General features: G+C 43.5%; 1 protein-coding gene across 3 annotated transcripts in view; it reads right to left on the minus strand.

The window, feature by feature from the left end:
• Positions 1–880: 880 nt before the first annotated feature.
• Positions 881–22,074, minus strand: part of Ca10 (carbonic anhydrase 10) — a 500,017-nt gene continuing 478,823 nt past the window's right edge. For all 3 annotated transcript variants that reach the window (XM_076936024.1, XM_034507461.1, XM_034507462.2), the window contains 4 exons: positions 19,907–19,979; positions 5,469–5,623; positions 3,281–3,455; positions 881–2,350 (listed from right to left, as the gene is read on the minus strand). In XM_076936024.1, coding sequence (XP_076792139.1) covers positions 2,328–2,350; positions 3,281–3,455; positions 5,469–5,623; positions 19,907–19,979 — 426 coding nt within the window. In that variant the 3' untranslated portion in view covers positions 881–2,327. The remainder of the gene's footprint in view (positions 2,351–3,280; positions 3,456–5,468; positions 5,624–19,906; positions 19,980–22,074) is intronic.

Consider the following 22,074-nt stretch of genomic DNA (forward strand, 5'->3'; position numbering starts at 1 on the left):
TGCTGTGATAAAAACTGCTTCTACGTAGTGATCCAGGCCTGTTTCTCAGGCCGTGGCCACTCAAATTTGGCTCCAGAATAAATGATCTCTTATTCTACTTGTGGTAATAGCTATGTTGTTGTTGTTACTGTTGTTGTTTGTATCATCAGAACTCACAGAAGAGTTATTAATATCTCCAGTGTACAGATCAGAGAAATAAAGTAGCCTATACAGGGTCATGTGGTAGGCGGGTAGCATGATGAAGTCAATTCACTTCCGTATTTCTCAGTCATTCTGTGTCACCGACTACGGGAGACTGTGACTGGAGAGCAAGCAGCCAGCTGCAAGGCTGTTTCCTTCTCACCCTAAACCTTTTGTAGATTATTCGTTTTCTGTAAAAATGCAACTGCTTCGAAGGAGGCCTAGATTCCTGTGTGGCTCAGGCTGTCCTATAACTACCATTAATGCAAAAAGTGGAAAGAAAGATCCAGCTTAGCACAGCACTGTAATTATGAGAGAGCTGATTATCTGAAGTTTTCCTTACCAATGTACCTTGCCCCTAGGTGGGGTTTCCAATACATCTACCCTGTCAGTGCTGTTTGTACAAACCTACCTGTCGGTGCTTCCTCTCTTGTTGGAGATTGTGACAGGGAGGAGAGATGAAAGTTATTTTTAATTTGGCAACCAACCGAACATCCAACTTGTCCCTTCCAGCAGCAAAGCCTATATGTTTTCTCAACAGGGTATTAATTATCTGGTTCTGGGACTGGCCAGACAGCCTGTTCCAGAGGCTCTGGTTACCCTGCTGGCTGGATGCAATTGCAAGGTGAACCCAGCAGGACTCAGGGAACTTAAGCAAGAGGCATCCTCTTTCTCAATAAATTCAGGCATCAGCATTGGGTAACTTGTTAAACACATTTATTGATTTTTTTTTTCTGACAGTAACCAAACACAGTGAGTGACCATTATAAACAAGAAAAGAAAGGCATTCGTTTGTACTTTGTGAGATCTGGCTGCACCTGGAGAGAAAAGATACCCCAATTTCCCAGGAATTTACAAGGCAAAGTGCATTCCTTTGGGAGCATCACAGGGGTTGGGGGAGGGGGTATGGCAGTTTTGAAACGCAAGGAATCTGTCGCCTGCTATGTCAGGCAAAGCTCACCTGGGATGAAGGAAGCCATGGAGTGGAGTGAAAGATAGATATACCTGCTTAGCAAATGCATTCCTGCTTGCCACAAACTCAGTAAAACTGGCTGCAAATGAACAAAACATGGAGACGAAGGGACACAGGAGACCCAAGAAGGTAGCTGCATGGGGCTGGGGCTTAGCCTGGCAGGAAGGAGAACAGACCAAAGCCAGAAAAATGAAATCAACGCATTAAACACATTTATTGGGCTGTTAACGATAACCAAACACAATGTATGACCTTCGGAAAACAAGAAACAGCGAATGGATCGATTCTGATCTCGGGCAAGTCCTAGTACAGTTATGTGACAGAGAGGGAAATAATTCCATTCTTATAGTCTGCGGTGATAAATATATACAACGTATAGCTCTTTGATGTCTGTCCTTTAATTTATTTTTTTTGAAGATTTTCTTTTTAAATCATTGAGTAAACAGAAGAATCGTAATCTAGAAATAAGTGTCCTTGGTCAGCTTTGTCCTTTTTCACCTGTCACAGCACCCTCGGAGTAGCCCAGGACACTGTCAGGAACAATGAGATGCAGAGTCCGCTTGATGCTTTTAGAGCGGTGTTTTTATCCCCACTCTCTTTTGGAAGAATTTTGTATATACAAAGGCTGAGAAGTCCCATTGGGTTGAGTTATTAGTTCAGGAAAACAGTATCAAAATTGTAATCAGGTTAACTGGTTGTTTTCTTCTAAGACCTTTGATGAATGAACCTTTATTTCTGAAACTTGGCTTTCCCCTCATGGAGGTGGTGCGTGTGTGTGTGTGTGTGTGTGTGTGCACGTGCGCACGCGCACATGTGTTTGTATTTGTGTATGAGTATGTGTGTGTGAATGTGTGTGTACTTGTGTTTATGTGTGTGTATGTGTGTATGAGTATGTGTGTGTGAATATGTGTGTACTTGTGTTTATGTGTGTGTATGTGTGTGTGTATATTCGTGTGTGAGTGTGAATGTGTGTACCTGTGTTTATGTGTGTGTATGTATGTGTTTAGAGATGTCCCCCTCTGAAACATTTTTGCAGACAATTTTCATGAAAAAGGGGCCAATCCAAAGAGTGAGCGGCTTAGGGGAGGAAGGACAGGGAAGGGGGGCATTCTGGGTTACGTCAATTCACAGTTGTAGAATTTCACTGAGGTGGGATTCTTCTTGGCTTAGTTCCCTACTTGAGGAGCCATTCGTTTACTGGAAAGAGAGAGAGAGAAACAAAACCAAACACACACACACATACACATAACACAAAACAAGGCACAACTGAATTAATCACATACAGTACAGCGGGCTTACTCTAAGTATTACTCCCTGCCCCGGGGCTTTTTAGACTTGTGCTAGTCAGGAAGCCAAGAGTTTCAGGTGGCTACTGTTGAAGCCAAATGGGTGAGAAGAATACATATACTTGTGTTATCATTGGTCTAGTCACACTTCAAATCCAATAGGTACAGACTATTTTTGTCAAGTAGAAAGTTCTAGTCGGGGGTAGTCAGTGGTTTAGACCCGAGATAGGAAAACTTTACTTCACAGCCTCAAACTAGCACTTTCTCCCTTTATTTGCATATTGCCCACAGTCGATGTCATGCTACGTCATTTTCATGCTACCTATGGCTGACTTCACACTAGGTCATTAGAGTCCAACAGAGACTATCTGACCCATGACGCCTACAATATTTGATTGCTGCTTTTTTTTTTTTTTTTTTTAACCAAAGTGCCAAATCCTGCTTTAGGCTACAAACTCTCTGCAGTTAGGGTCATATCTATATCGATTACCAATGTGCCACGGCCACAACCTAAGTGTGCTCGATACACAGTAGGTGCCCAATAAACCAGTGAGGAATAAATAAATCAATCAGTGAGGTCAGTGATAGAATTGGGTATTTTTCCAGTAATGGTGGCTGAAAGGGAACACGGACTCTGTTGTGTAGGTAACCTATGAGTGTCTAAGAGAGAAAAGGGAGGAAAGGAACCCAGGAAAAAGAACAATATAGTTGGGGCTTAGGGGCAGCAGTGGTATCAGGTATGGCAGTGATCTTACTGTCTGAGCTCCTACCATGGGAGATAGGCCTAAGCTTAAAGCTGGACCTCTGGCCTGGGTGCTCTTCCTGGGGCCTCTGCACTCACCTCTGTACTGCAGCTTCTGGGCCCTGTTGTTAGGACAGTCCTTCCCCTGTAAACTGAAGTTGATGTTGGTGCGGATACAGCGATTGTTGAGTGGCTGGACAGGCCTGAAGTTGTCACTCATGCTCAGAAAGATCTGCGATGGCTGATTCTGGCTGAGGAGGCGTAGGGAATGCATCTGTGAAGAGAAAGAGTGGTGAGATCCAGCCACTGGAGAGCCAGCTACTCTAGATGTGCTGGGGAAGAAAGGCCAAATAATAGGCTGTTGCCTGGCCAGGCAGCATTGACTATCTGGAAAAGGTCAGAAGTCCTCAGAGCCCCTTTTCCCAGCTGAGATGAGCTGAAGGACCATATATAGATGCCTTCAGATACCCGGGGTGCATCTAACTTGTTAGCTCGTGGACTTTGAACAAGAAATTGATTCTCATCCTTGAATGAGATGAGTTTCTGCAGCATGAGTTTCCAGTCAGCAGCTTTGGCTTTTTCTGATACTTTGACTCTATATGGTTACTACTCAGTCCATAGTGGCTGGTCTATTAAACTAAGCTAGATCACTTCAACTTCTTTCTTGTGAAAACCTGGGCGGTTTTACCACAAGACAGTGAAGAAAAGAAAAGAGTACATCGAATATGCTGGAAGGAGGAAGAGGAGGCGGGAGGAGAAGCATGAGCAGGAACGGGGAAGAAGAAGGGAAGAGGAAGGAGAAGAGAGGGAGAAAAAGAGGGGAGGAGGAAGAAGGGGACAGGAAGGAAAGGAGAAAGGGGAGGAGGAAAGTGGTGGTGGGGGGAGAGCTTCTGGCATTCTGTCTAGTGAATCCCTCATGTTGGTTTCTGGTCTTGTACTCTCTGAGATGCTCCAGTATCTCTTGAAGATGTCCCTTTTCTGAGCTTGAGTGATCTGGAGGGAATTACTGTTGTTTGTCATCCAAGAAGGATGATCCAGCAGGATCAGGGACTAGGAACTGCATGTTGTTAGGCTGTGAACATTAGATCTTGCCAAGGAGGTAGGGTCTGCCTCACTTGTTCATCCTCCCTCTGAGGCTTTCTAGATACTGGCGATCAAGAGCTGGAGCTGGGACAGATGTACGCAATCTACCCTCATCATGGGTGAGAGAAGGAGGGTGGCAAACCTGGAGTGAGCCACTGAGCAGAGCTGGCACGGGCTGGTTCCTGTGCAGTTCTTAACTCCCACATTCAAAACATGTTTGTGAAATGCTGTGTACCACGTTACCTCTACTTGGAGAGTGATATACACATTATTTTTTTAAAAAAAGATCTGAGAAGTCCCTGCATAACAAAATCGACATAGGTTATTCTTGTCTGCAGAGCTATAGGCTGAACTTGGGTTCTTGTCAATGTTGGGCAAGCACTCTACCACTGAGGTTTATTTTAGCTTGTATAGGTTTTTAAAAATGTAGCTTAAAAATTGTTGCATTTTTGAGACAGGCACCCATTCTGTAGCCTGGGCTTACCTAGAACCTATGGTGATCCTCCTGTCTCAGCGTCCTTACAGGAGTGAGCCATTGTATCGATTTTCAGCTCTGTTTGTACACCAGTCTATCTGTAGAGTGTGATTTTGGAACCCACTCTGCTAACTTACTTATTTCCCTCAGGCAGGTAGAGTGTTTTCATAAGTAGTTCATGTTAGTCCATTTCATATACTGACTCTGTAAATACAGGTGGTGTGGGTTTAATTGTGTGTGTAAATTGGAGACATTGGTAATCTGTAACACTTAGGATATGACCTCACTTGGAAGTAGGGCTCTTTCCGATGCAATTAGCTAAGTTAATATGAAGTAACAGAGGTTTTATTTGGTATGGCCGGGGTCTTTTTAAAGAGATTTTAAAGAGATTTGGACAGAGATGCTGTCACACAGAGAACACCAGGTAACAATGATGGCAGAGTCCTGGGGGTACTACATCTCATGCCAAGAAATACCAGAGATTTCTGGCAAACCACAGAAGCCAGGGAACAGGCATGGAGCAGATTCTCACATTCCTCTGAGAGAACCAATCTTTCTGACTCTTTCCATGGGGTTTCTGTGAGGCAATTATGTTTCTGTTGTTGGTGTTACCCAGTTTGTGCTTGATGGCAGCACAAGTCCTAGCCAATCAACACAACAGCCTCAGAACCTACTCAGTCAGTCCTCACACTCTCGTCCCATTGGCTAAAGAACTGAAGGTAAGCTCACCTGCATCCTGGTTATGTACACAGGCTTGTTCATTATTATCCAACTTGCTGTCTCATAGCAGGGTGGGATAGTCATCGACCCATCGTAAGTGATGAAACTAGAGGTCTCTGGATAAAGTTCCTCTATATTAAGTCCCTGTAGTAAATATGCATCATCTGGAAAGGAAAGTAATTAACCAAAACTTAGTATCTAGATAAAGTCTTGCTGATACATCTTTATTATATATAATGTTAAAATCTATATTTGTTTTCAGGAGACTGTATCTGCTCATATCTTCAGTAGCAAACAGTTCCATTGTTCTTCTCCTCACATAGCTAGTGTTTTATCCTTTATTTCCTAACGTTTTAAGCTACAGAATTTTATTTATTGTTCATAAACAGTCCAGGTGGCTGAAGGCTCCCCTCTAGGTCACAAGTTGTTCACACTTGTGACTCAGACCCTTTGAATGGCCACTGACTAGTTGCATGGTGGTTTGGAGATCATAGTGACTGAGTGAAAAACAACCCTTGTAAAAGATGGTGACACTCACACTGCTCCATCTCAGAAGCAGTACACGCCACTCACTTAGGCGCACAGTTTGCTGGTCAAAGGAGTCACATGACTAAAACTGACATCAGGATTTTAAGGGGTGGGGTGGGGAAGGAGATTCTTTTCCTCAGTCCCTGATTCCATCTTACTATGGCTTCTGTGCACCAGAGATTATAGGTCTGTCTCCAGAGGTAGTAAATATCCCAGTGTGCTAGGAGCACCCACCATTATGGTCAGTCCAAGAGCCTGGAGAGTACTCAGTAGGTCACCAAAGCCTGGCTGGCAGAGGGAATGAGACTGGCTTGCTCCCTTATCTCCTCTGGATGTGTCCAATTCCCATTGGGAAAGGACTTACTTGATAGTGGCTGATGTCATCCATCACTCAAGTGATGAATAAGAAAAGATGTCCACCCATAGCTAGAACCTCATACTCCATATAGTAAAAGGTCCACATGGATAGGAAGAATAAAGGCCAGAGAGACAAAGTCCACAGCCATGGAGGAAGCTGACTCCCGCAGAGCAGGAACAGGAAAACTGCAGTTTTCCTGACCTATTAATATGCCAGATATTCACTAAGTACCTATTTAAGCTCAGTCCAAGGCTGGGCTCTTAGGACACAGCAAAGGACATGGGAGATGCAGTATCTGCCTCATTCCAGTTGAAGACCCAGACAGCACAGGACAATGTGCATGTGTAGATGTCATTGCAGGGTGATGAGTGCACTGTCTGCTGCTGGGTAGACATTCACGTTGTCCATCTATTCTTATAGGCAAAGACTCTCCTCCACTTCTTCCTCTAAGAGTTGTTTAAACTTTCTCTGATAAGAAAGAAACATCTTTGCTGAGGGTTTTGCATTTTTCTGCTCCTTGACTGTCAAGTGTGAGAAGACCAATTGGTAGTTTGTAGTTTGAAATAATGTAAGTAAATCTACCATTTACTGGTTGCGTCTAAAACCTTCCTGTAGTGGGTCTGGTCTAATGTTGTTTTGTATTCTGAGATTTACTCGGGTCCCCAAAATTGTTCAAACAAGAGTCCACATGTCCAGAGGTAAGACACTCAGAGACCCTGCCCCCAGGTTGGTTCTGATTGGTAAATAAAGCTGCCAACAGCCAATGGCTGGGCAGGGCAGACAGAGGTGGAACTTTTAGGATTCTAGGGACTGAGGGAGGAGAAGAGAAAAATCTGACATGCTGGGAGAAGGGGAAGGAGAGGAAAGACCCTATGCCTGAGAAGGTTCAGGACAGGGAGGCATAGCTACCATGTAGGAGGCAGGAAAGTGTGGCCCAAGAGGGCTGCCCAACTGGGTCCAGGGCAGTCAAGGTAGAATATGAAATGTAATAAGAGATAATTTGGGATTATTGGAGGGAGGTAGATTAGCCACGTGAAGGTTAGGAAGTGGCCCAGCTATTGAGCTGATTAAGTCATACCAAAATATAAAGTGTGTGTGTATGTATGTGTGTGTGTGTGTGTGTGTGTGTTTAATTGAGGAACCCAGAATACTGGGGATGGGGGTTGGGAGAGGTAGTGTGGAACATGCCGCTGGGATTTATTTAATTATTTTAATACTATATCTTCCCTCCTCTCCTGTGCTACCAGAACCCCTCCAGGTCTCCATCAATGCACCCAGAGAGATCAGCCAACCTGGGCTTAGAGAACAACTTGACTGACTCTAAGATGAAGGGTTTCTCCCTTGCTCTCTTCCTCTTTCCCCCTTTCCTCCCATCCTTCCTTCTTCCTCCCCTTCTCCCTCCCTTCTTAAAAATAGTTTAGTTTTGCTCATGTGTCTGTGTATACGAAGATGTGTGCGAAGATGCCCACGTAAGCCAGAAGAGGGTGTCAGATCCCCTGGGGTTAGGATTATAGATAGCTGTGAGCCACCTGATGTGATGTCTGGGGATGAACCTGGGTCCTCTCCAGGAACAGCAAGTACTCTTAACTGCTTAGCTTTAGTTTTTTTTTTTTGGGGGTGGGGGGAGGTTGTTTGTTTTGTTTTTTGACATGATGTCATTCATGCATCCTGGGCTGGTTTTGAACCACTAATCATCTACTTCTCAAGTACTGGTTGGGATTTCAGGTGTATACTACCATGCTTACAACTTGTAAACATTTTTTCCATTTAAATAGAAGCTAACACTTTATATGGGGACACTAAGGACCCAGGACAAGCCAAAGAGGGAAGCAGCAACTGCAAGCTGCCTGGAAGCTTCTATACGGTGGCATGAGATATCAAGTGTTCCTATCACAGAGCCACTGTGGCCACAGCACACAGCCCTATGCTGGTCCTTCTGAGTTTTCTCAGTCAATAACACAATGAGATGGGTAGCCAGCTCATCCTGTCTGCAATGGTTTCTAGGATCTGCTAGGTCTCCTAGCACTAAGCTCTGAGCAGAGGAGCTGGACATAATTAGGGGAGAGCAGGTAGGAGTCACAAACAGTGCTGTGCAGGCTCAGAGAGAGGCTGTCAGCTTTATCTGGAGTGGGGGAAGGGGACTCAGGCAAAGATGAATGGAGGAGCTGCCTTGAAGTGCATCTTGAATGACAGGAAGTAATCAGTGTGTGACTAGCAGAGGGTGAGGTGTCAAGGGTACTGCAGATAGAAGCACTGGAGACAGAGCTGAGGGAGTTTAGAAGGGCTGTGGTACTTAAGGACTGCTTGAGTGTGGGCAGGATGGAGGTGGAGGGATAGTGTGGAAAATGAGGCTAGCAGGGTCAATGCAGGCCAAATCCAGGAGGCCCTTGTCTGTGCTGTTGGGAGTTTTGGCTTCAGCCTGGAGGCAGTTTGAAGCCACTGAAGGCTTTCAAGCCAGAGATGGCATGATCAGATTTGGACTTAATGAGGCTTGCTCTGACGGTGGTTTGGCCTGGAAGATTAACATATTGAATGAGAGAAGGAAGCATTTGGCACTTTTTTTTTTTTCTTCATTAAAGGCCAATGTGATTTGTTTAACCAAGCTTGTACGAGGAGCATATTGGGTATTCTAGCATGCTGCTATTATTGTATTTTATTTTATTTGGGGCGGTGGGGAGGAGGGAAGGATGGATGCAGTAGACATGAGGGATATTCCAGGCAGAACTGGAGCCAAGATAAAGAACGTTTTTATTTTCCCGAAATTAGACCGTCCCCTGTGCTACAGCCATAGTTGAGGAAAGGGTTGGGGATAGCATAGGCTAGAGACAAGAGATAGGACGTTTTATGTGTTTATCCTCCTCATGAGGTACTGGCATGTTTACAAAACACTATAGCATTCATACTCCAGCCTCAGTCTGCTGGGGTTCTGGTGGGAAAGTCCTTTTGGTCACTCCTCTGTCAGACACAATGGCAACACTCAGTGGCTGACCTCCTGGGATCACCAGCAGCCACTGTTCCCCTTCTTACAATCTTTTTAGTCTGCGTGCTTACTCTTAATTTTCCTCTACAAAAATTGATACCATTCAGCTTGAAGAATCTGGGCTTGGGGCCCACATTTGAATAGTGGCTTTGCTGCTTGTGTCTGTAAGACCTTAGACCTGTAGGTGATAAGAGCCTCTGTTCTCATGCCTACCGCATACAGATGTGATGTAGAACACTTGCCTCACAGACTATTAGAGGAACAAATAGAACCAGGCTTTACAAATACTGTCTAGCACAAGGCTCAGTCCAGAAAAGTACTCAGCCATGTTGGAGGGCATTGATGTCACCTTTCTGACCCATTGTGCCCTTGCCCAGCTTCCCAGGTAAACTCCCTGTCATTCCCAGGACTCTGACTTTCCCAGCTAAATCAGCTTCCCAGAAATTATTTAGCTACCTGACTCTTGCCACTAAGCTGTGAGCCTCAGAGAGATGCGTTTGCTTCTTTTATTGTGGATCCAAGTCTGAGGTCCGTCAGATCAAAGACTGTTTAATAAACACAAGACTAAATGATCAAATATAATGCTTTCTGCTCAGCAGCTCTACCTGGTGATGGTACCAAGCAGGACAGGTAATGGAAAAGCATCCCTCCAGGCTGCACCACTAACTTTAATATACTGCATCTACCTCCTCTTATATATCACACCCACACCCAAGACATCAGAGTGAGGCTTTTGGCCTTGTGTTAAGCTTTATATAATGACATCATGTTTCTACATGAAACATGTATGAGCTCTCACAATTATATTGCTGAAATTGGCATGAACTTAACATATAACACGGTCTCAAAGACTGGCATTAAAACAGCGTTCTTTCTTCTAGGCATTGGAATTTGAGAAGTATGAGCTTGCTTGAATTTGATAAGTGTGGTGGCTTGAGAAAGCATGGCCCCATAGGCTCATCTGTTTGAACAGTTGGTCCCAGTTCATGAAACTATTCAGGAAGGATTAGGAGGTGTGGCCTTGTTGGAGGAGGTGTGTCACTGGGGGGGGGGGAGGGCAGGATGTGAGGTTTCAGAAGCTCAGACCATGTCCAGTTAGCTTTCTCTGCCTTATAGTTGTGTCTCAAGATGTGAGGTCTTAGCTGTTGCTCCAGTACCATTCTAGCCTACTGCCGCCATGCTTGCCGCCATGATGGTCATGAATTCTAACCCTCTGAAACTCTAAGTCCCCGATAACTTTCTTCTATAAGTTGCCTTAGTCATGTTGTCTTATCACAGCAATAGAAAAATAACCAAGAGCATAGGAGAGAGGTAGTGTGACCCAAGAATAACTATGCCTAAGTCAGAATATTTCAGCCTCAGCACTCAGAAATGTCTCTCAAAATTTCTCTTATGAGAAAATGATTTATAGAAGGCAAAGCCTCAGACTTCCAGATGGGAGTCATAATTCAAGTGTAAGTTATAATTATATATTTGACAGTGACTTACTGTTTCTTCATGGATAACTCACATAACCTTTCCTTACCTGGAGCAGTGGACAGTTGTGGATAATTACTAAGGCTATCTTCAGGTAAAAACATACCATAGATCCCAAAACATCTCTCAACATCAAGATGCTTATTTAGCCAAATATATCATTAAGAGGTCAAGTTTTAGCGTGGAAGCGTTGCATTGTTAACATGTCCACTATGGATTTAGAAGGTCAGGAAGACCACCCTTGGATAATATATAGACTTCTACTTTTCTGGATTACTGTGGAAGTTGACCACTGTGCTTTTGGTTTTGTGGCACACTACATTGAATCTAGAATTTATTTTATCCTGAGTTCTTAAAGTTACAACTAAGAAGCCCCCAGCTTCTTGGAGGAAGTATTATGGGAGGGACTGACTGGGAGGATAGTCTTCTGCTTCCTGCTTATATACTCCCTATCAAAGCAGACCACACCACTCAGAAAACAGCCTGATAATCCCCCAAATCAATACTGGCTTTTGATCAATATGAAACTACCAGGCAGTTTTAGTATATGAAATGACATTCTCTCTTGTAATCTGAGGCAAGTTCAACTGAAACAGGGGGAAAAAAGCAATTACAATAGAATAAAGTAATATCATATTTTTGTTTTACACAGACAACAAATGAAGAAAAGGGTCTCTGAGAAGTGTATTCTTAGAGGTAAGTTCCGTCTCATCAGTTTTTCACTGCTGTGAGAATCTACTGAGACGGCAACATAGAAATAGGTGCGTGGCACTTCCTATTATGTAAAAACACCCCCAAGTCTGTTCCTCTGAAATGAGAGTATACATTCAATTGAGCATTGAGAAAGGCACCTGGAGCAATATGCTTAAGCTCTTCAGTGATCCTTCAACTTAGCACTGTGTTCCCTAGGGAACTGTGTGGAGAATTCTCCCTGAGAGCTTCGAGTAGAAGGCAGCTACAAAATAGTCTGTGCTTGCCTGCACATCCATATTTTACTAGGAAATTCAGGAGGAGGTGTGACTAACTTGAAATTACCAATAGGCTAATTAAAACACCTTTTAAGGAGCTTGCTCTATGTGACCAAGAGCAAGTTTATAAACTCCATATGCCTCCAGTAGTGTGTCTTAATTGCCTTGGAGAGGTCTGTAAACACAGTAAGCTGATGTCTTTATAGTTGGATGTGGTGGTCCCCTGCATTCTTTGTTAGATCTAAGCTCTTCTATCCATGACTTGAACATTGTCTTAGTTACTTTTCCTCATTGTGACTGCAAACCTTGGAGACACAACTTAAGGGAGAAAGGATTTCTTTCGGCTCATAGTTTGATGGACTATAGACCATCATGGCAGGAAAGACATGGTAGTGGTGGTGGCTCAGCTCTGACAGCAGGAGGGTAATGTAGGTGGGTTCATTGCCTCAACAGTCAAGAAAGATAGATAGGTTGGGATTGAATAAGGGCTGGGCTATGACCCCTAATGACCTAATTCCTGCAGAGAGGTCTCACTCCTAAAGATTCCACTACCTTCTAAAACAGTACTGTGACATGGGGACTAAGTGCACAAACGCTCAGGTCTGTGGGGATGGTTGACATCTAAGACATAACAAATGAGGACAGGCAATTGGAAGAAGATAAAGTCACCAGACTAACACACTGCTCGAGGATTTGAGTAGAGAGTGTTCATTGCAGCAATGCTCTGGTAACTACTCCTTGTTATCCATTCTAGAAGGATTCTTTGTAATCCATTAATCATTTGTTATGTCTCTTGAAAATACTGTAGAAAAAGGTGCTGGTTCAATGAAATCAAGTGGTACTAAAATGATACAAATGTTACCTTTCATGTAATTGAGGTGCCATGTCTACTAATTAATTAACAAGGGAAACAGAGGCTTATAAACACCATACCCGTACAGTGCATTAAAAATTAAAATACTTAGAGCTAAATTGACAATATCTCCTCAAGAAAAGCCTTTCTGAAAAATCCATTTTTTAATGTCATGCTTTGAGTCTTGACCTTCACTCTGTTGAAGCAGAATTTGACTTTAATAAAATGGATTTTCTTTAGAAGACTTTTAAAATTCAGTCTGAAATTAATTCAGGCTAGTCTTTTCTATTGTCAGTCATGGTTAGTGAGAATATTTTACAAGTTCTACTCAGATGTATGAAATGTAAGCTTCTGGGGCTAGAGAGATGGCTCAGAAGTTAAAAGCACTTACTTCTCTTCCAGAGGATCTGGATTCTATCCATCCTTAGCATCCACATGATGGCTCAAGACCACCTCTAACTCTAGTTCTAAGGGATCTAACTCCCTTGTCTGAACCTCTGGTGGCACTTCACAGACATACCTGAAGGCAAAATGCCCATGCTCACAGAATAATAATTTAAAAAATGAAATTTAAGTTTCTATGGAAAACAGTAACATCTCATGAAGTCCTTGTGTGTTCTACTTAGATAGACCCATGATGCATGTGCTTTTCTAAAAGCAAGCATACTCTGACACTGCCTGCGTGGCCTACACCGGACTCATCTTCAGAATAAAACTGTTCTTGGCATAACAGTGACTTGCTTCCCAACCTGAAGGAATTGATTCAACTGGCATGTGCCTTAAGACAGTGTAGGAACACAAATATATTGCATACTGAGTTCATATTAGTCACTTTCCAGGGCTATTACCTTATTTAATCTTCACCCAGCTCTTTGAACATTAGCTTACTGATGAGGCCATTCTACCTCAGAGTTGTGCCCCAGACTTTCTCTGACATCAGAAAAGCGAAGACAATGCTTGAGTTAGACTAGGAGCCTAGCGTGATGGCTAACCTTGTCAACTTAATGGGATTTAAAAATCATCATTGGAAACCAACATTCGACTATGTCGATACGGTGGGTTCTAAAATGGAATAAGTATAAGAAGCATCACTCTGTGGGCTGGGGTCCTAGAAGAAAGAGAGCTGAGCGCAAGCATCCATCTTTCTCAGCTCTTCTGACTGTAGACAGTGCAACAAGCTGCTTCCAGCTCCTGCTGCCATGGTTTCTCCCCCACCATGGAACTGTGAGGCAAAACCAAATTTCCTGTACTTAGAATGCTTTTGCTAGGCATTTTATCACCACAGTGAGAAAAAGAACAATTCACCAGGTCTGTTCCCCTTAATCTCCTTATAAGACTGGATTGTTACCCATGATAGTGGTGACCTTTACCAAATGGCTTCCAAAATTCTCCCATACAAGAGTACCTTTACTTTTAAATATATCATATATCATATAAACATATAATATATAATGCAATATAACATAGTAATATTACATAATATAATATATATGATACACACACACACACACACACACACACACACACACACACACACTACATCTTGAGAGAATGATTTTTCCCTTTTCTCAGTTATTCCAGCCATTGCCAATACTGTCCTCAGCTGGGTAGACTATCTCTATTCCTTCCATCTTGTGCCAACTGGTTTCTGTGCTTGTTCCTTCCTCCCTGTACCTCCTCAGCTGGTTGGTGAGCTAGCCGTAGAGGAGCTTTTTCTATAATAGGGCCATGAAGAGTTATATTTAGAATGGTTTTCCATTCCAAGTCATGAAGATTTGAGCCGCCCTTTCAGAAGTGAGGACTTGTCCCGCCTCTCTTCTGTATTTATTCTTACTCCAATGACTTCACTCTAGTTGAAATGCCATCTGGATGTTGATGTCGTCCACATTTTCAGCTCTGGTTCTCTCTCCTGGAATCCAGACTCATATACCCAACTGCCTACACCACACCTCCTCTTGAATGTCTAATAGAAATCCCAAGCACGACATGTTCAAGATCTGTGATCCCTTCTCCACCCACAAACACGCTTCATCCGAGTCTTCCCCTTCTCAGGGGATGGAAATATCTTCCTTCCAGTGGCTTGAACTAAAAACTTCATGTGAATCCTTGGCTCTATTTTCTCTTGAACATTTAAAAGGAGATTTAGCAAGAAATCTCCTGCTATCAATTTAAAAGTTTATCCAGTCTTTTATCACTGCCTTTTCCCCATTGACCTGGTCACCATCAGTACCATTGCCCCATTATTTGACGGTTGCAGCCACCTTCTGTTTTTACCCTTGCCACACTGTAGTCTCTTTAAAAGGTTTTTAGACTTTTAAATTTTATTATATATATATGGATGTTTTGCCTGCCTGCATGTATGGATATCCACATGGATACCTGGTGCCTACAAAAACAGTCAAAAGAAGGCTTTGGATTCCCTGGAGCTAGAGTTATGAATGGCTGTGAGCCACCATGTAGATGCTAGAAATTGAACCAGGCTCTTCTACAAGAGGACTAAGTGCTCTTAGCTACTGAGACATCTCTTCAGCCTTTGTCTAGTCTATTTTTAATCAAGAAATCATAGTATACATTTTTCTATATGTATGGTAAATGTATATGTATATATACATATAAATATATGTATATACACACACACACACACACCATATATATACACACCATATATATATATATATATATATATATATATATATATATATATATATATATATATGGTGTGTGTGTGTGCGTGTGCGTGTGCATGCGTGTATATGTGTGTGTGTGTGTGGTGTATGGGCATGCATGAGGAGGCCATTGAGTGTCTTTGTCGTTCTTTATCATTCTCTGCTTTATTCCCCAGATAGGGTCTACCACTGAACACAGAGCTAGGCTGGTAGCCAATGATCTTCCGTGATCCTCCTGTCTCTGTCCCTCACAGTGATGAGGTTATAGGTGCAAGTGCAGACATGCCTGGATGTTTTTGTAGATGCTGAGGATTCAAGTACTTTTATCCTCTGAGCCATCTATCTGTCCCAGAGTGCTCCTTTTGGCAGAAGATGGCAGTCTGCCTAAAGGCTCAGAATGGCTTCCAGTCTAGGATGCCTTTTCTGGCCACTATATATGCAATTATGACAGTGTCCTCTGGAGGATACTGATTTCCATAGGAGGTCTCCTTGTAAAATAACATGTGTATAGGAGTTAGAGATAGCTTGGAGTAGGATCAAGCCAACCTGGCCAAGTGTTACTGTGTTAGTTCTGTGGTTAGTTGATACCCCTTCTAAGTGGAAGAAATTGTAAGAAGCAATGCGGTTGCTTATCAACCCAAGCTTTAATTAAGAGAAAAGCATGTGGAAAGATATTGCACTATATCAAAATGCCAGAATTATAATTGGTTTTAAGGCTTCAGAGTTTATCTTTTCTTGCTCCTTAGGAGAGAAGCAAGAGAGAAAGGACATGATGTAAGAACGGTGCCCAGGAATATCCAGGTGTGAAACCACGCTCTTCAGTATGGAAGGATGGGTTGAGGTTCAGGAAGTTCTTTCTCCCCAAATCTCCATCTCTGTGGGAGGGTTGGGATGTTGAGCATCTTAGTTATGGGCAGGTGCTGGGTAGTGCAAAGTAAGTGGTAGTGAGAGCGAGCATTATTTCAAGACCAAGCCTTACGTAGCATCACATGAACTCATGGGCTGATGGCAAAGATACTTGCTGGGCATTCCTCCAGTGCTGGAAAGATGATGAAAGCCATGTGGATGCCTCTGCCCTAGCTGACCTAGAGCTCTCTGACTGTAGGAGAGAAATCTTGAGTAACCCGCCCACGTAGCAGAGAGACGTGAACACTTAGTTCTGAGTGTTCATTCATTTATTATATAAAAGTCACTGACTATACAGCTACCTTCCACCAATCTTGCTCTCATCTGTGAACTGGGGATAGCAAACATGCCCATTCAGAAGGCTAATGTGAGGACCACAGAAGCTACATGTACAGCACCTGCCCTGTGGTGTGCAGAGTAGCCATTCTACATCACCTCCGAATCTTCGATGCTCAGTACACTGCAGAATGGCTACATCAGCTAAGTGAGCAAGTCAGATTGGAACTCTGCAGTAAAACGGGTAGTTTAGAGATCAGGGAGGGATGCATTTGTGCACTTCTGGATAGGGTGGTTGGAATAGTAGCATATGAGGGTGTGCTGGATAGGTTTATTTCGACCTGACACAAGCTACAGTGATCTGAAAGGAGGGAATCTCGATTGAGAAAATACCTCCTTAAGATTGAGCTTTAGGGAATTTCCTTTATTAAGATTGATATATGAAAGCTCAGACCATTGTGGGTGGTGCCATCCCTGGTCCCGTGTTTTACAGGAAAGCATGCTGAGCAAGCTGTGGGGAGCAAGCAGGTAAGCAACGTTCCTCCATGGCCTCTGTGTCTGCTCCTCCAGGTTCCTGCCCTGTTTGAGTTCCTATCCTAACGTCCTGTGATGATGAACAGTAATATAGACATGTAAGTCAAATAAAGCTCCCCTTCCACACCTGCCAAGCTTCTCTAGTCACAGTATTTCATCATAGCAGTAGTAACCCAAACTAAGACAGAGGGAGAGGGGTTACTTTTCCCTGTCTCATTAAAGAGTATGGAAGCAGGTTAACACAATAGGTGCACGAAGCAGACTGCAATACCATCTTCATCCTGACCTGAGTTTGTCAGCTGATGCCAGGATAACCTGCTACCTCTTACAGAGGCTCAGTGCTGGGGAGATGCCTAGGTTGTGTGCTTGAGGGTGATTCCAGACCACCTACCTGCCTCAGAGCCGACCTTCCCCTGTTGGAAGCTGTAGGAAATTTAACTGGAAGGGAGGGAGCTGTGCTTTCCTGCTGAGCAAATCATTCCCTTTCTGCCAGTGTCCTGGTCATGGTGGCATCTGGGACAATTCTGTGTATCAAGCCATCATTATCCCTGTGGTGAAATTCCTTTCAGGTGTGTGACAAAGGTCACTATGCGGGATACCTCTCTCAGAACATCTGCTATTAGAGGACCCATTATCACGTTTCGCCATGCAGACCAGGGTATTCTGTTTAATTTCCCCCACCTGTCTTTCTTTTCTGTCTTACCTGAAAATATTAGTTCCCAGTTACTCCAGAAAGGATAAAAACAGTGGTTTGATTTTGTTTCTCTTTGTTTCTTTGTTTTTTGTTTCATCCTTTCTCTCTTTCTCTCTTCCTCTCTTTCTCTCTTTCCTTCTTTCCTTCTTTCTTCCTCTTTTGCCCAGGCAGGTATGAATTTTGAGGGACTGATGGAAGAGAGAGTTCATCCACTTCCTCTTCCTATATTTCTACTTCCATGGTGGAAACATTCTAAGCTCCCTATCAAGGCATAGAGACTTGACTCTAGAACACTCTTCCTGCTCTCTCTCCATTATTGTGACTGAAGGAGAATGTTTGTTTCTCAAGTGACTCTTGGGTGAAGTGTTGATGGGAACAGCTCCTCTCTTTGAATGATCAGCAAAGTTTGTAATGCTGGTACTTTTCCTGGACTGCCTTAGCTCCCTCCTTTTGGCTTACCTGACTTCCTGCCTTCATCCCCCTTCCTTCCTTCCTTCCTTCCTTCCTTCCTTCCTTCCTTCCTCTCCTTTCCTCTCTCTTTCCTTCCTCTGCTTTCCCTTCTCTGTCCGAATCACTTCACTTAGTATTAATCAGGTGGATGTAGGGAGAGGGGAGGGAAGCAAAGGACCCCTAATGATCTTCTATGCAAGTGGAAATCAGACAGATTGTGTGTTGAGGTTTAATGTGCAATTTCATGGCTTTTCACGGTCTCTAAACTGCAAATTCAAGATGATTTGAAAACATTTTATTTAATTTTCATGCTCTTTTTTAATCAAAAAAGTTAAAAGAATAATAATCTTTTATGGGCAGTTATAAATGTGCTATTTACACACAAGACAGAAATATCTCCCTTAGCTGAGCAATCTGAGTGTGCGCTTCGAGAGAACTCTACAAGAATGCTGATGAGGGAGGGCAAGGCATGTACAGAGAGGATGTAAGTCAGTCTTGTAGGTGATGTGTGTTGAAGTGGAGTGATCTCAGGTTCACCAGTGGGTCACCCCATCAGTTCCCCAACCTCTTTGTATATAGGAGTGACCTGACTGTGGGCCCCTTGTGGGGAGCACAGGTGTCGCAATCATCTTTATAGTTCAACTTACAGTATGTGTGAGTCTAAAGAAGCATCCAGTGACAGAGGGCAGTGCTCTCTGTAGTGTCCTTCCACATCACACTGGAGACAGAAGCAGAAGGCATAGCTGAACTACAGGCTCAGCTACAGGAAGGACTCAGCAGGGAGATGTGGGAAATAAAAATGTCCACATGTTCTATCTTCCTTTGGTGAAAATTGTTATGTACCTGTTGTTTGATTCACAAATCTAGACTTTCAAGATTTCAAAAACCTGGGGTTGAACTTTTTCCCTGTGAATGAAGAAGCAGCAGCACTGAAGTGAGGGGCTCCTTGACAGAGGTCCAAACCAAGACTTGAATTCTAGTTTCCTGTCCACTCCTAACTGGACACTCCTATTTTCCCATCTTGACTTTTCATCTCTTGATATGTGCCAATTCACATGATTTCCCCATGGCAGTGGAGCCCTTTCTGCTCTCTTGCTTCACCTAGGCACAATTTCTTCTTTTCTGACTAAGGAGTTTAGGATGAAGCTCCCATGGCAGTGGAGCCCTTTCTGCTCTCTTGCTTCACCTAGGCACAATTTCTTCTTTTCTGACTAAGGAGTTTAGGATGAAGCAACCTGAAAGCGGGGGGGGGGGGGGGGGAAGGGGAGGTTTGGCAGAACTCTACAGATTCCCAGGGCTTGGAGAATGAAGGAAGATTCCACCCAGCCTCCTCCTGGAAGGAGATCAGACTTGGTTCAGGTGTGGTTCTGAAAAGGTCACATTGGGTTCAAAGTACCTGGTGGATTTTTTTTCCCATTATATAGTTTGGCAAAGCCCCAACAATGGACAGCTGACACAGTAGAGTGAGTCAGCCAGTAGAATCCCCCAGCTCATTACCAACCCACAGGCTAACGATGACCACATCATCATAATCGTTATTGCCTTAGACAGGCGTGGATGACAAAGACACTCTGGGGACTCGTGCTTAAAGTGGGCTGCTTCTTAGCCATCTCTGACTCTCCAGAGTGACTTTCTACAGAATTAAAGGATCATGAAGCAGAAAGGGGCCCACAGAGCTCATCTGTTCTGGCTTCTTGCTTTCTGACAGGACTAACCTTTGTAGAATAGATGCTGTAAAGAAAATTGAACCAAACTTACTTTTATATGTTATTCTTGTGATAGTATCTCTGTTGAGCATTCGATTAAGAAATGGGTTTGATGAATCAGAAACCTATAAGAGAAGAAAAAGTGTTAATAACTGGGTGTCGCTCTCCTAGGGCAAACATTATGTGTTCCTTCATTCCTCCATATTGATGGATTGCCATGTGTTCAAATCTATGATGGCTGGAAATTCAGAGACACATACTCTACTCTATACGGACACCTCATCTTGAGAAGGAAGAGAGGTAGGCAAACATATTGTCCTCATGTGGATTAAGGAATACTCTGATAGAGTCATTACGGAGAGACCACTCTCTGTCTGGGGAGTGTGGGGGGCTAAGATCAGGGTTGGTTTAGAAGGATGGGTAGCAGCTGCAGTATCTTAATGTTAGAATATGGGAAAGGAGAAAAGGCAAGGAGACAAGGAAAACCATCCCTGCTGAGGACCTGTTCAGTGTTCAGGAGAGGCAGATGCACATACAAATATCTAGTGGAGTTGAAGGCTTTGAGAAAGGCGGAATGTTAGGCTTTGAATGCCAAGCTAGGAAATGCTTAATCTTTGTTCCTCAGGAATGGGGAACCATCAAAGGGCTCTGAGCAGGGAATACGGAACGAAATGCCAGGAGAGGGGTATGTGTCTAAGTAGAAAGAGTATGTAGTGTATGGGTACCAGAAGAGGGAGGAAAAAGAACCTTGTAATTCCACTGTTCATTAGCATATGAATATATTATAAACCACAAATTCAATCTTCCTTCCACCCCCCATCTATCCTAGAAATATTTATCAAGTACCTATAGTGGTCTAAACATTATACTAGAGATGAATTCCCATTTCTGTACTTATGCTCTTCCATGTCAGATTCTTCTTCAGGGAGAAGCAGCTGAGTGACAGAGTAGGATCAGAGAATCACCCTTTATAAGACTGAGGCAGCCTCATGTAACTGCAGTTTTTTTTTTTAAGCAAAGCCCACTTTACTCAGTCTTTTCTCAGGACCACTGTTCATCTTAGTCATTTCTCTCCTACCTTGCTCGGCGAGGCTCTGCAATTTACATCTCAGCTGCTAATTGGATGCTGTGACACATCATTTTAAATCTGACTTATTCCGAGGGTTTGGGGGAAAAGAAATCACAGCAGATGAACATCGCTATTAGATAAGCAACAGGTGACTTTAGTTTGGAGAAAGCACAGACTGTTTATTTTGCTTCCAGCTGTCTTTCTTTTTACAGGGTTTCCTGGGTGTGTTGTAGTGAGACATACAACTGACAGGTGCTGGGGAATGAGGGTGCTCAGTGGAGGGAAAAACCCACCTCCGATGGGGAAAAAGTCCCAAGTCAAGCACTGCTGCTCCCTGGAAACATGCGTGCCAAATTTACTTCTGTGTGACATCCTCTTGAGCATTCAAAGGATAGCTCTTGGAGCCTTCTGTTTGTTCTGTATACTCTGTGACAGTGGGAGGGCCATGAAGGTGTCCGGCAGAATAGGAATCTGTAACAGCTCTTAATTGCTGGAGGCACTGGGCTCCTGGTACCTGACAAGCTAGACAATACTGAGGTTGAGACCAGCCCCCATTTGGATCTGATTAAAGATTATTGAAATATTTTCAAAGCGCACACAGATGATTTGTGGGCACAAATGTGCTGGCGGGGTGAGAGGGTAGAATATGTACCTGATATAAGTGAGAGTAAGTGGAAGTTAATGGTGTGTGAGATCAAACGGCTATTACAGCCAATCTCAGCTCCCAGTGGTCATGGGAGGAAGGGTGTGTGTGTGTGTGTGTGTGTGTGTGTGTGAGTGTGTGTGTATGTATGTGTGTGTGTATGTGTATGTATGTGTGTGTGTGTTTGTGTGTGTGTGTGTGTGTGTGTGTGTGCCTCAAAGAATATGTAGTGCTCAGAGACCAATTTATGGGAGTCAGCTGTCTCTTTCTAACCAAGTCCCTGGAATTGAACTCAGATCATCAGGCTTGTTCCCAAGTACCCTTAACTGCTGATCCATCTCCTTTTACCCCCAAACCCTTATCAATCTTTGGTTCAGCATTTGGTCAGGGTTACATTTGCTCAGGTGAACCATGCACATGTGAGGACTTCAGCTACAGGGAGCTGGGAGTGGGAGGCAGGGACAACAGAAGAGGGACTGGTGAGTATCAGAGGCTGCACACCCTTAGA

The sequence above is a fragment of the Arvicanthis niloticus genome, chromosome 6 (assembly GCF_011762505.2).
Source record: "Arvicanthis niloticus isolate mArvNil1 chromosome 6, mArvNil1.pat.X, whole genome shotgun sequence".
Lineage (NCBI taxonomy): Eukaryota > Metazoa > Chordata > Mammalia > Rodentia > Muridae > Arvicanthis > Arvicanthis niloticus.